The sequence below is a fragment of the Saccopteryx bilineata genome, chromosome 2 (genome assembly GCF_036850765.1).
Source record: "Saccopteryx bilineata isolate mSacBil1 chromosome 2, mSacBil1_pri_phased_curated, whole genome shotgun sequence".
Lineage (NCBI taxonomy): Eukaryota > Metazoa > Chordata > Mammalia > Chiroptera > Emballonuridae > Saccopteryx > Saccopteryx bilineata.
In genome coordinates, this window is record NC_089491.1 from 168,787,092 (window position 1) to 168,801,209 (window position 14,118).

A 14,118-nucleotide genomic window follows, 5' to 3' on the forward strand; every position below is an offset into this window, starting at 1 on the left:
TAATCTGACAGTAATATTTATTATTCAATCATGATAGGTACATATCACATATATAGATCTTTAATTATTGTTTAAATTTATGTATTGATTTCAGAAAAAGAGGAAGGGAGAAATAGACAGAAACATCAAATTGTGTCCTGACCTGAGATCAAACCATAATCTTTGTGTATCAGGATGATGCTCTAACCCAGTGGTCCCCAACCCACGGACCGGTTCTGGTCCATGGGCCATTTGGTACCGGTCCACAGAGAAAGAATAAATAACTTACATTATTTTTGTTTTATTTATATTTAAGTCTGAATGATGTTTTATTTTTTAAAAATGACCAGATTGCCTGACCTGGTGGTGGCGCAGTGGATAGAGCGTCGGACTGGGATGCGGAAGGACCCAGGTTCGAGACCCCGAGGTCGCCAGCTTGAGTGCGGGCTCATCTGGTTTGAGCGAGGCTCACCAGTTTGGACCCAAGGTCGCTGGCTCCAGCAAGGGGTTGCTCGGTCTGCTGAAGGCCCGCAGTCAAGGCACATGTGAGAAAGCAATCAATGAACAACTAAGGTGTTGCAATGCGCAATGAAAAACTAATGATCGATGCTTCTCATCTCTCTCCGTTCCTGTCTGTTTGTCCCTGTCTATCCCTCTCTCTCTGACTCACTCTCTGTCTCTGTAAAAAATAAATAAAATTTAAAAAAAAAATCTCAAAAAATGACCAGATTCCATCTACGGCCACACCATCCTGAACCCGCCCGATCTTGTCTAAAAAATGACCAGAGGCCCTGGCCGGTTGGCTCAGTGGTAGAGCGTCGGCCTGCGTGCGGAAGTCCCGGGTTCAATTCCCAGCCAGGGCACACAGGAGAGGCACCCATCTGCTTCTCCACCCCTCCCCCTCTCCTTCCTCTCTGTCTCTCTCTTCCCCTCCCGCAGCCAAGGCACTGGGGATGGCTCCTTGGCCTCTGCCCCAGGGGCTAGAGTGGCTCTAGTCACAACAGAGTGACGCCCCAGATGGGCAGAGCATCGCCCCCTGGTGGGAGTGCCGGGTGGATCCCGGTCGGGTGCATTCAGGAGTCTAACTGCCTCCCCGTTTCCAGCTTCAGAAAAATACAAAAAAAAAAAAAAAAAAAAAAAGACCAGATTCCCTCTGTTACATCCATCTAAGACTCACTCTTGACACTTGTCTCGGTCACATGATACATTTATCCGTACCACCCTAAAGGCCAGTCCGTGAAAATATTTTCTGACATTAAACCGGTCCGTGGCCCAAAAAAGGTTGGGGACCACTGTTCGAACCAACCGAGCTATCCGGCCAGGATAACTTAATTTTTTAAAAATAGACATACATGTATTAGAATACTCTTCCTTATGATGATACATTTTATAATAAATATTTTAAGTAGTAAGTGAATTCCTGTTTAAATCAGTGAAATTGCTTTAATATCTTGAAACACTAAAGGAACTCCAAAATATTATGGCTAAGAATGTGAAAAGTTATGGGAAATGGGCATATTCTATATAATTTACCAAAGCAACTACAAGAAGAAACAGAAAATACAAATAATCCTGTAATTATTTTGTTTAAATTTGAATCCATAATTTAAAACCATCCTTCAGGAAAGCATCAGACCCAAATGCTTTGCTAGTGAACTCTACTGAACATGAAAAAAATAACATTCCAATATTCCAGGTTTACACAATTTCTTCCACATGATGAAAAAGGAGGGCACACTCTGTAACTTCCTTTGTGAAGCTCCCAAATCCCAACAAGAGCATTACAAAAAAGGAAAATTATTGGTTAATCTCACTTATAACCTAAAAATCATAAACAAAATATTAGCAGACCAAATCCAGATTATACAAATATATGTTTAGGATTTTTCCAGGAATGCAAAGATGTTTTAACAGTCAATAAAATATATAAAATTCAATATATTACCTCAATACAGCATAAAGTATATGACAAAATTTCATCTTAGCAAACTGAACAAAAGAAGTTCCTTAATTTGATAAAGGATTTCTACAGAAAACATTTAAGAAGCATTGCATTTAACAGTGAAACAATGAAAATTTTTATGTAGGCTAAACATAAAACAAGGCCCTGGCCGGTTGGCTCAGCTGGTAGAGTGTTGGCCTGGCGTGCAGGAGTCCCAGGTTCGATTCCCGGCCAGGGCACACAGGAGAAGAACCCATCTGCTTCTCCACCCCTCCCCCTCTCCTTCCTCTCTGTCTCTCTCTTCCCCTCCTGCAGCCAGGGCTCCATTGGAGCAAAGTTGGCCCGGGTGCTGAGGATAGCTCTATGGCCTCTGCCTCAGACGCTAGAATGGCTCTGTTTTCAGCAGAGCGACGACCCAGATGGGCAGAGCATCGCTCCCTGGTGGGCATGCTGGTTGGATCCTGGTCGGGCACATGTGGGAGTCTGTCTGACTGCCTCCCCATTTCCAACTTCAGAAAAATACAAAAAAAAAAAGCTTAAACATAAAACAAAAATTTCCATCCCATTATCACTACTTCTACTCAACATTACACTAGAGATCCTAGCCAGGGCACAAGATGAGAAAAAGTGAAAGAATGGTAAAGAAATCTATAAAACTGAGAATATTCACAGATGATAAAGATTATATACTTAGAAACATACAAAATAATTTATAGATAAATTATTAGAATCAAAAAGTAACAAGTCTGATTACTGGATATAACGTCAATACACAAAAACAACCATATTTCTGTGTAATAGAAACAAATAATTTCTTTAAAAGATGCCAATTTAAAAGAGCATCAATTGGCCCTGGCCAGTTGGCTCAGTGGTAGAGCGTCGGCCTGGCGTGCAGAAGTCCCAGGTTCGATTCCCGGCCAGGGCACACAGGAGAAGCGCCCATCTGCTTCTCCACCCCTCCCCCTCTCCTTCCTCTCTGTCTCTCTCTTCCCCTCCCACAGCCGAGGCTCCATTGGAGCAAAGATGGCCCGGGCGCTGGGGATGGCTCCTTGGCCTCTGCCCCAGGCGCTAGAGTGGTTCTGGTTGCCACAGAGCGACGCCCCAGAGGGGCAGAGCATTGCCCCCTGGTGGGCAGAGCGTCGCCTCCTGGTGGGCATGCCGGGTGCATGCGGGAGTCTGCCTGACTGTCTCTCCCCGTTTCCAACTTCAGAAAAAGAAAAGGAAAAAAAAAAAAAAAAAAAAAGGGCATCAAGAAATCTCTTCTCAGGTTGGGAACCACAAAGGACCTTCTGTTTCTTTCCCTGCAGCAGCAGCTGGCTCACTCAACTCGTGCTGCCCCCCCTCCCCACTGCTTATCCCCCTTGCTGTTTATCCTGCTGAGCATCTCCCAGTCACCTGACCGACCTACACCACCACACCACACAACCACACCCACCCACACACACACACACACAGACACACACACACTCACACCTGCTCGCTGGCACGTGGTGTTTTCTGTAAGAGCCTTACTCAGGGGGCCAAAGAGCCGCCTATGGTTAGGGAGCCTCAGTTTGCCAACCACTGGAAGGAAGCAGAGGGTCTTTTGTGGTTCCCAACTTCTCTGGGCCTTGTTTTCCCCACTTGAAAAATAAAAAATGTAAAAGCTGAGGTTGTAATTACCTTGGAAAGGAGAAGGGAAAGGAGAGGGTGGTAGACGGAGGGGAAGAGGGACAGGGGAAGGGAAGGGGAGCTACATACTCAACTCCTGCAGGAATTGTGGCCAGCTTTATTATATAGTGCAGAGAACAAAAACCATTTGTAAAACAATGAAGTTTCTGATACAAAGTCTAATATGTATCTAAGGTTTAGGTTTCACATATTTAAGGAAATCCTCTTAAGAGTGCACCACCCCTACCAAGCAACAGCCAAATGTGGGGAAGAAAAAAAAAATCTCTACTCAAGAATAAATCTAGTAAAACATATATGCAAGACATAGAAAACTGTAAAATATTATTCAAATAAATTTTAAACCACATTTATAAACTGGAAGACCCAACATTGTAAAGATGTAAATTCTTCCTAATAAGCCAGTAATAAACAAAAGAATCTTGAAGAACAAAGTGTAAGAATCTACACTATCAAACATGAAGTTACCAAAAACTACAATAAGATTTTTTGTATTGGTTCAAGGATAAACAAAAAACAAAACAAAACAGAGTAAGAGCTCAAAAAGAAACCTGCACACACTGGACACCTAATTTTATACTGTTATAAAGTACCCAGTCCACAATTCTGTGGGTTTTCCTAGAGACACCAAGTCCAAATAAGTTTTGAAGAGTTTTATTAAAGGAGGAAATTTATTAAATATGCCAACCGCATACAGTTTACACGGGGCAGTCCCAAATCGTGTGTGTCTATAATATTCTAGGGGCTGGTTATATACCCTTAATTATACATGGGTGGGGAAAACGCCTGACATCACGGTTTAAGCTTATACCTTTTGTTTTCTCCTATACAGGTTTGGGGAAAGGATGAAGGGAAGGGGGATGGGACACAATACATTAGCAAGTGTATAACATCTGTCTATCGGATTCATAAAAAACACTTCTACACATTAAAACTTATAAAGCAACAAATGGTAAAAATGTCACTTTACATACCATAAAACATTCCTGTGTTCTAGTGTTCATTTGCTATTCCTTTGTCCAGAGATACACACATTAACTACATGCTTTCAGGAGGGGAGAGGTAGTTTCCATGGGGACAAATACCTATAAATGGTCCATTAATATAAGAAAAGGTTTAATCTTTCTCTGCCTGCACCTGGCTAGCAATTCACCCTATTTCCCCACAGGTGTGGTGGAAGGTCAATGAATCTGAGTGTCCTTTTCCTCTGCATTTACAACACAATGCCATCACACAAGTACAAAGATCATTTACAAAATCTTTCTGTACACCTAGCCCAAATTAATAAAATGTTCTTTAAGCTTCTTAAATTTTTTTTTTTTTACAGAAACAGAGAGAGAGTTAGACAGGAATGGAGAGAGATGAGAAGCATCAATCATCAGTTTTTTGTTGTGACACCTTAGTTGCTCACCGATTGCCCTCTCATATGTGCCTTGACCCTGGGCCTTCAGCAGACCGAGTAACCCCCTGCTCAAGCCAGCGACTTTGTGTACAAGCTGGTGAGCTTTGCTCAAACCAGATGAGCCTGCACTCAAGCTGGCGACCCCGGGGTCTCGAACCTGGATCTTCTGCATCCCAGTCCGATGCTCTACCCACTGCGCCACCGCCTGGTCAGGCAAGCTTCCTAAAATATTAATATTAATTCTGTAGCCTTTGATACATTACAACAATACATCATGGCACCACAGAATAGTGGTAAAAGGATTCTCTTCAATAGACCAGGTTCAGTCAATTAGATATCCATGTGGACAAAATGAAGTATGACTCCTATTTCATATTAAACAAACATAATCAATTCCAGATGTATCTATGTCTAAATAAGAAAATAAAATAATAAATCTTCCAGAAAATAATATGGGAGAAATTCATGAGTTTAATAAAAAAAAAGTACCAGCCATAAAGGCAGGACTGGCAATATAATTTGTGGACACCCCCCCCCCCCCCGTTTAAAAATTATTAAAACCTTCAAGAAGGCAACAGCACATCATTAAACCAATTGTTGGGCCCTACTAAGCATGGGGCCCCAAAAAGCTAAAAGATTAATAAATTGAATTAGGAAAATTTGTTCTTTATTAAATGTCACTCTTAAGAGTGAAAATGCAGGCCTGACCTGTGGTGGCACAGTGGATAAAGCACCGACCTGGAAATGCTGAGGTCGCCGGTTCGAAACCCTGGGCTTGCCTGGTCAAGGCACATATGGGAGTTGATGCTTCCTGCTCCCCCCCCCTTCTCTTTCTCTTCTCTCTCTCCTTGCTAAAATGAATAAATAAATTAAAATAAAAAAAAGAGTGAAAATGCACCTGAACATGTGGTGGAACAGTGGATGGAGCGTAGGACTGGAATGCAAAGGTTGCAAACCCGAGGTCGCTGGCTTGAGTGAGGGCTCACCAGCTTGAGCATGGGATCACTAGCTTGAATGTGGGATCATAGACATGACCATGGTCGCTGGCTTGAGCAAGGGGTCACTTGGTCTGCTGTAGACCCTAGTCAAGGCATATATGAGAAAGCAACCAATGAACAACTAAGGCGCTGCAATGAAGAATTGATGCTTATCTCTCTCCCTTCCTGTCTGTCCCTAATTGTCCCTCTCCCTGTCTCTCTTTCTCTGTCTCTGTCACAAACAGAGAGAGTAAAAATGCAAGGCAAAAATATGTGAGAAGGTATTTACAGCACATATATCTGACAAAGACACATATTCAGAATTCATAAACCTGAAACAGTTTTATATCCTATGCATGTTACAAATCTCTGATTGCTCCAATCATATTCTAATATTACAGAAGTATCAATCTAATGTCTAAGAACTCTCTTATGTCACAACTTATGGTAGAAAGATAATGGACTTTGAAGACATCTATCTTCAAATTCCATCATAACTGCTTATCATCTGTGTGTCCTTAGCAAATTAAACTATCTTAATCTATTTCCTAACAAAATGTGCCTAAAGTACATACCTTTTTGGAATTGTTATGAAAAAGAAATCTAACCTTTTGTCAGAAGATATGTATGTAATGGTTACAGCTGCTGCCCGTATTATTATTGATTTTATTGTTAATATATGGTCTACCGGAAAGTTCTGTCCGTTTTTGGAATAAAACAAAATACAAATTTTTCTTACTGTCAATAAACTTTATTAAATAATATAATTGCCATTATTATTAATGGTTTCTTGCCAGTGTGAGGGCAATTTGTATATCCCATTTTTGAAAAATGTTTTATCTTTTGCGAAAAATTAAACCAGTGCTTGTTTGATATCTTCTTTATTTTTGAATTTTTTGCCCTTCAAAAAAAAATTTTTTTTGCATTTTTTTTTTTTTTTGTATTTTTCTGAAGCTGGAAACGGAGAGACAGTCAGACAGACTCCCGCATGCGTCCGACCGGGATCCACCCGGCACGCCCACCAGGGGCGAGGCTCTGCCCACCAGGGGGCGATGCTCTGCCCCTCTGGGGCGTCGCTCTGCTGCAACCAGAGCCACTCTAGCGCCTGGGGCAGAGGCCAAGGAGCCATCCCCAGCGCCCGGGTCATCTCCGCTCCAATGGAGCCTTGGCTGCGGGAGGGGAAGAGAGAGACAGAGAGGAAGGAGGGGGGGAGGGGGGGAGAAGCAGATGGGTGCTTCTCCTGTGTGCCCTGGCCGGGAATCGAACCCGGGTCCCCCGCACGCCAGGCCGACGCTCTACCGCTGAGCCAACCGGCCAGGGCGCCCTTCAAAAAATTTTGTAAGGACAAAAACAAGTGATAGTCAGAGGGTTCTAAGTCTGGGGAATATGGTGGATGCGACAGAATTTCCCAGCCTAGTTCTGTAATTCTTTGACAAGTCCCCAAAGCAGCATGTGGCCTGGCATTATCATGATGCAGTATGATGTTCTTCCTATTGAACATCACTGGCCTCTTTTCTTGAACTGCTGTCTTTAAATTATCCAGTTGCTGACAATACTTCTCCGAATTGAGCTTTTCGTTTGGTTTTAAAAGCTCATAATATATTGGTCCTCGAATGTCCCACCATATACACAACATTCTCTTATTCAGAGTCAAATTTGGTTTAGAGGTGGAAGGGCTAGGTTTTCCAGGTTCACAATATGCCCTTTTCCTTACGATGTTTTTGTAGGTAACCCACTTTTCATCCCCAGTTATCATCCGGTTCAAGAAGGGCTCGATTTTGTTCCGAGCAAGCAGAGATGTGCATATGACGACTTGATCATCCAAATTCTTCTGACTTAATTCATGTGGCATCCATCTTGAATATTTCCACACCAATTCTATCTTCCGAATATGGTCCGAAATGGTTTGCTGAGCTGAATTAAGCCTTTCTGAGATCTCCGATGTTGTCAGAAAAGGATCTTGCTCCAACATGGTCTTAACAACATCGTCATCGATCAAAGATGGTAGCCCAGAACATGGCTTATCAGAAAGGTCGAAATCACCTGTTTCAAATTTTTCGAACCATCTTCTGCATGTCCTATCAGAAACTGTACCTTCACCAAACACTTCCAATAAATTGCTACATGCTTCTGTAGCATTTCTTCCTTGTTGAAATTCATAAAAATTACAGTGGCATAAATGAACTTTATCAGTAGCCACGGGTACACTATTGCTTCACACATAAAACTAACGTGAATCAACTTTGTTTTAGTTAATTTGCTATGTCAGTATGTATACATTAAGTGATAAAATAGAGAGGCACACATGCACCAAATAAACATGTGCTTACGTGTCGAAACTTGTTGTGATAGAAATGGACAGAACTTTCCGGTAGACCTGATATTAAATTGATTATACCATGATTATCCTTAGGTGAATGGTTAACCATAAGGGGGAAATCTGCTCTTCTATAAGGCAAATATTGATCTTACTCTTCTTATTCCCACACAAGTTTTAAAGATTTCTTTTTTATTTATTCATTTTAGAAAGGAGAAAAATAGAGAGAGAGAGAGAGAGAGAGAGAGAGAGAGAGAGAAGGGGGGGAGAAGGAGGAAGCATCTACTCTCATGTGTGCCTTGACCAGGGAAGTTAGGGTTTCAAACCAGTCAGTAACCTCAGTATTCCAGGTCAGTGATTTATCTACTGCGCCACCACAGGTCAGGCCCACCCAACTTTTCAAATAAAGGGATTCTACCATAAGGCGTGGTATAGGAAACCGTAAGGTCTAAGCAGTTATATTATCTGTGTTAGAAATAAAAATGACCTAGGCATTTTGGCTCATAATCCACACTTCTGATTCTTACTTTAAAATTATTATATCCCCTCTGATATCAAAAGAAATAACCCATTTTAATAAAGTATTAAAACAGTTTCATTCCATAGCATATTATGGAAAGGAAAAGTCACTTATGGAAAGAACTATAAGCATTGAATCCATTGGGAAAAATAAAGTTTATCTGAACTTGTGCATATTATATACAATCAAGTCAACATGTATGTTGCATTTATTTATTTTTATATGTTGTATTTAAATGCCTCACTGCCTATCACTATAGAAATGAAAGTTTGTTGTGATATTAAAATCTCAATTCTTCAGAACTCTATTAAACATATTTGTTATCAGTTGACCTTAAGGAAAGAGGCAAAAAGAGGAAAGATTCCTAGAATCAGGAATTTAGTCACAAAACATCTAACCTCTGGAGATCTGAAAGGGATAATAAACACAACCACTTAGTCCAATTTCCAGCTCTAGCTACATCATAAAACAGTATCATAGATTTAAAATGATTTTTTGATGCACTATTATTTCTTAACTCAACAATAAACATTCTGTTCTACTTAACAGTCTTATTACCAAAGAGAGAATTGAACTCCCAAGGTAAAGAGCCATTAACCCCATATTGTCTGAAATGCAAAACCCTGTCTAGATTAAAGAGCCAAACCCTAAAATAAATACATAGGAAGTACGTATTCACACATTAAAAAATTAAATCGGTGCTTGTGGACACTTTTTTTTTTTTTTTTCATTTTTCTGAAGCTGGAAACAGGGAGAGACAGTCAGACAGACTCCCGCATGCGCCCGACCGGGATTCACCCGGCACGCCCACCATGGGGTGACGCTCTGCCCACCAGGGGGCGATGCTCTGCCCATCCTGGGCGTCGCCATGTTGGCGACCAGAGCCACTCTAGCGCCTGAGGCAGAGGCCACAGAGCCATGCCCAGCGCCCAGGCCATCTTTGCTCCAATGGAGCCTTGGCTGCGGGAGGGGAAGAGAGAGACAGAGAGGAAAGCGCGGCGGAGGGGTGGAGAAGCAAATGGGCGCTTCTCCTGTGTGCCCTGGCCGGGAATCGAACCCGGGTCCTCCGCACGCTAGGCCGATGCTCTACCGCTGAGCCAACCGGCCAGGGCTGTGGACACTTTTTAAAAAAGACATAAATGGCCTGACCTATGGTGGTGCAGTGGGTAAAAGCGTTGACCTGGAACGCTGAGGTCGCTGGTTCAAAACCCCAGGCTCTGGCCCTGGCCGGTTGGCTCAATGGTAGAGCGTCGGCCTGGCGTGCAGGAGTCCCGGGTTTGATTCCCAGCCAGGGCACACAGGAGAAGCGCCCATCTGCTTCTCCACCCCTCCTCTTCTCCTTCCTCTCTGTCTCTATCTTCCCCTCCCGCAGTTGAGGCTCCATTGGAGCAAAGTTGGCCCGGGCGCTGAGGATGGCTCTATGGCCTCTGCCTCAAGCACTAGAGTGGCTCTGGTCGTGGGAGAGCGACGCCCTGGATGGGCAGAGCATCGCCCCCTGGTGGGCATGCCAGGTGGATCCCAGTGGGGCGCATGCGAGAGTCTGTCTGACTGCCTCCCCATTTCTGGCTTCAGAAAAATACAAAAAAAAAACCCCAGGCTCACCTGGTCAGGGCACATATAGGAGTTGATGCTTCCTGCTCCTCCCCCCTTCTCTCTCTCTCTCTCTGTATCTCTGTGTCTCTCTCTCTGTTTCCTCTCTCTAAAAAATAAATAAAAAATCTAAAAAAAAGTTAAAAAAAAAAAGACATAAATGCTGGTCCTTTCTTCAGACAAATAAATTCAAATTCTAAATGATTATCAGGCCCTGGTAATTATTACGTCATGATCCTGTGCTAGCCTGACTTTCTTCTCTGTCTCCTAACACAGGCTCCAGCCCCCTTTAGGGTTTCACACACCTCCAAACTCCATGCATTTATCACTTCATGCTTTTAACTTCTGGCTTTTAACAGCAATACAGGCAGTCCCCAGGTTACGAACAAGATAGGTTCTGTAGGTTTGAAAATGTTTAAGTACATATTTATATGCACATAAAGATAAACACTATGGTAAGACAAACATCTAAGTCCATTTTATTAGGTAAATGTACCTGTTCCAACTTACATACAAACTCAACATAAGAACAAACCTACAAAACCTATCTTATTCATTCTGTACTTAAAACATGATTGAAAAGAGAAAAAATCAAAACCAAGGTAAAATAAAAGAAGAACATAATAACATTTCAATGGGGCGCTTGTGAATGAATCAGAATCCATGGGAAAATATCAAATACACTGCATGCCAAATTTTTTATAGATACATATAGATACCACATCTATATTTACATCTATACCCTTCTCAAGCTATTTCAGACAAGTGCCTGGCTCTGGAGAAACCTCTATTCAAAAACAGTCCACTCAATTACATTCCTGCTTCTTGGATAATCGAGCGGCATTGCATTTAATACACATTAAGTTGAAAACTTCTTTAGTAAACAGCAAGAATAATATGGTGATAACAAACAGTGATATAATAAAAGAGAAGGAAAAAAACAGTACTTTCTTTTAATAATAAACATAATATAATTTATTTATTTATTTATTTATTTATTTTATTCATTTTTTAGAGAGGAGAGAGAGAGGGAGAGAGAGGAGAGAGAGACAGAGAGAGAGAAGGGGGGAGGAGCTGGAAGAATCAACTCCCATATGTGCCTTGACCAGGCAAGCCCAGGGTTTTGAACCGGCGACCTCAGCATTTCCAGGTCGATGCTTTATCCACTGCACCACCACAGGTCAGGCTAAACATAATATAATTTAAGCCAGTGTTTTTCAACCAGTGTGCCATGGCACACTAGTGTGCCGTGAGACATGGTCAGGTGTGAGTATAAATACATTTAGAAACTATATTATTAACTATATGTATAATATGTTCTGTGTTAGAGTGTCATTTTGTGTCATTTTGGTAGGTCGTGTGCCCCAGGATTTTGTAAATGTAAAAAATGTGCCGCGGCTCAAAAAAGGTTGAAAATCACTGATTTAAGCCATTAAATGTTATCTGAAACTAACCAAGCCCTGAAAATTGTTTTATGAAAAAACACACATCTTAATTGCAATTAAAAAAAAAAAACTCTAGGAGGTGTTACTTTACATATAAAAGTGAAAAAGTAAAGGAACAAGAAAAGGCAACTTTCACATGCACCTAAAAACCTGCCACAGGCGTTTCAGGAAAACACTTCATTGTTGCCCATATTATCATACCTGAACAAACTGTTGTGCCATGCTGCATGTTAATAAAGAATACAAACAAAAATAGGGAAGTGTTAGCAGAATAAAACATAAAACTATTACATAGAGAATTATAAAATTAATTCACAAGCTTTTATATTTGGCATTTGACATGCATTAGCAATTTATTTTTTAACTCAATTAACAAACTATGCACAGATTATGAACGGATTACCTACCAGATGGGTTTAATTTGTTAAAATATTTTGTCCTTTTAGGTTTCAGAACAAGTTCTAAGATCCTGTTACAAGAGTCTCCTTCTTTTAAGTCAATTTTTAATTCACTTATTAAGCACAAAGAGAATAGGAAAACAAAGACATTCCTTTTAGGTTGTATCCATATATCTGATGCTGTTTTTAAAATAAAGATTTGTCATTATTTTGCATCATGTAAAAGGAACCATTGTCACAGTGAAGTGCCACCACAAATCTAGAATAATAAACATCAGACATGTAACGTGTTTTAACTGAAAAAATAGAAAGTTATACAAATTGTTCTATAGTTTTTAGTTCTCAGGGGATAAATTTCCATGTAAAACTTTTCAACAGATTTAAAACCACAACTGTTGACTTGGCTCAATAACATCCCAGTTGCATATGGCCAAAGGGCTCAGCCCACTCCCACACTTACTTCTCTTCTGTGACACGGCCTGCAAGCACGCAGTCACAATATCGCAGTTCTTCTGGACTTTATGCAGAAGCCTATCTTTCTGCTTCAGCTGCCAAAGTAACTTCGCTGACTGAATGCCAATTCTGTACTTAAGTTCTCGAAGGATCGTCTTCAGTTCATTAGTATCTATTAGAAAAGATAATTCAAAAATAGAATAATAAATACTCCCTGAGAGGAATAGAAATGTCAACATAATTCTAATCATAAGATAAATTATCTAAAACATCCACTAAAACCAAGCAATTCTGGGTTCTTACCCAGGACTACATGTACCTATTCTGATAAGTCACTCATCCATCTCCTGCCATGACCATTAGACAAATTCATATTACCTGTAACATGTAAGCAAGACTCTTACTTTTACCATATTTGGCTCTGGTTGATAATTTCCCTTTTCCTTGCTTGGAAACTGGCATATACATTTTGTATCATTACTGTGTTCAGAAGCTAAGCTGCAAGAAAAGAATCTTTGAGTCTGTTACATCAATGATAAACCTAACAGCTGACAACAAATGTCACCTTTTAAAATAAATAATCAGTTAAAAGTAAATAATACTATCACATTTTCTAATGCAGAGAAATGTGAAAATACTGGCTGGGAGGTTGTTCGTTTTGGTGACAGAAACAGACAGGAAGACAGAGAAACAAGAAGCATCAGCTAGTAGTTGAGGCACATCAATTGTTCACTGATTGCTTCTCATATGTGCCTTGCCCAGGGGACTCCAGCTGAGCCAGTGACCCCTTGCTCAAGCCAGCAACCTTGGGTTCAAACCAGTGACCTTGAACTTCAAGCCAGCGACCATGGGGTCATGTCTACGATGCTAAAGCTGGCGACCCCACGCTCAAGCTGGTGAGCCCGTGCTCAAGCCAGCGACCTCAGGTTTCAAACCTGGGTCATCGCGTCTCAGGTCAACACTCTATCCATTGCACCACCACCTGATCAGGTTGGTTTTTGTTTTAAATAGACAGTCTACCAATGGCTTGCATATTAGGTAAAATATCTCATCTTAGAGACTTAATAATTTTTCAAAGATGTAGGAAGTATATTTCCTCTAAACAGATATATTAAAAAAATTCTAGCCTGACCAGGAGGTGGAGCAGTGGATAAAGCGTCGGACTGGGATGCAGAGGACCCAGGTTCGAGACCCCGAGGTCGTCAGTTTATGCATGGGCTCATCTGGTTTGAGCAAGGCTCACCAGCTTGAGCCCAAGGTCATTGGCTCGAGCAAGGGGTCACTCAGTCTGCTGTAGCCCCCCTGGTCAAGGCACATATGAGAAATCAATCAATGAATAACTAAGGAGCCACAACAAAGAATTGCTGTTTCTCATCTGTCTCCCTTCCTGTCTGTCTGTCCCTCTTTCTGTCTCTGCCACACACACA

At 41.3% G+C, this 14,118-nt stretch overlaps 1 protein-coding gene across 9 annotated transcripts in view; it reads right to left on the reverse strand.

Moving 5' to 3' along the window:
• TBC1D30 (TBC1 domain family member 30) overlaps nt 1-14,118 on the reverse strand; it is a 148,251-nt gene that overhangs the window by 109,069 nt on the left and 25,064 nt on the right. For 8 of the 9 annotated variants that reach the window (XM_066258370.1, XM_066258359.1, XM_066258357.1 and 5 more), the window contains exon 2: nt 12,699-12,863. The exons of the other annotated variant lie outside the window; for it this stretch is intronic. Coding sequence is in view for 7 of the 8 variants with exons in the window: in XM_066258359.1 (XP_066114456.1) it covers nt 12,699-12,863 (165 nt within the window). In the remaining variant the exon portion in view is untranslated. The remainder of the gene's footprint in view (nt 1-12,698; nt 12,864-14,118) is intronic. 9 annotated transcript variants of the gene reach the window in all.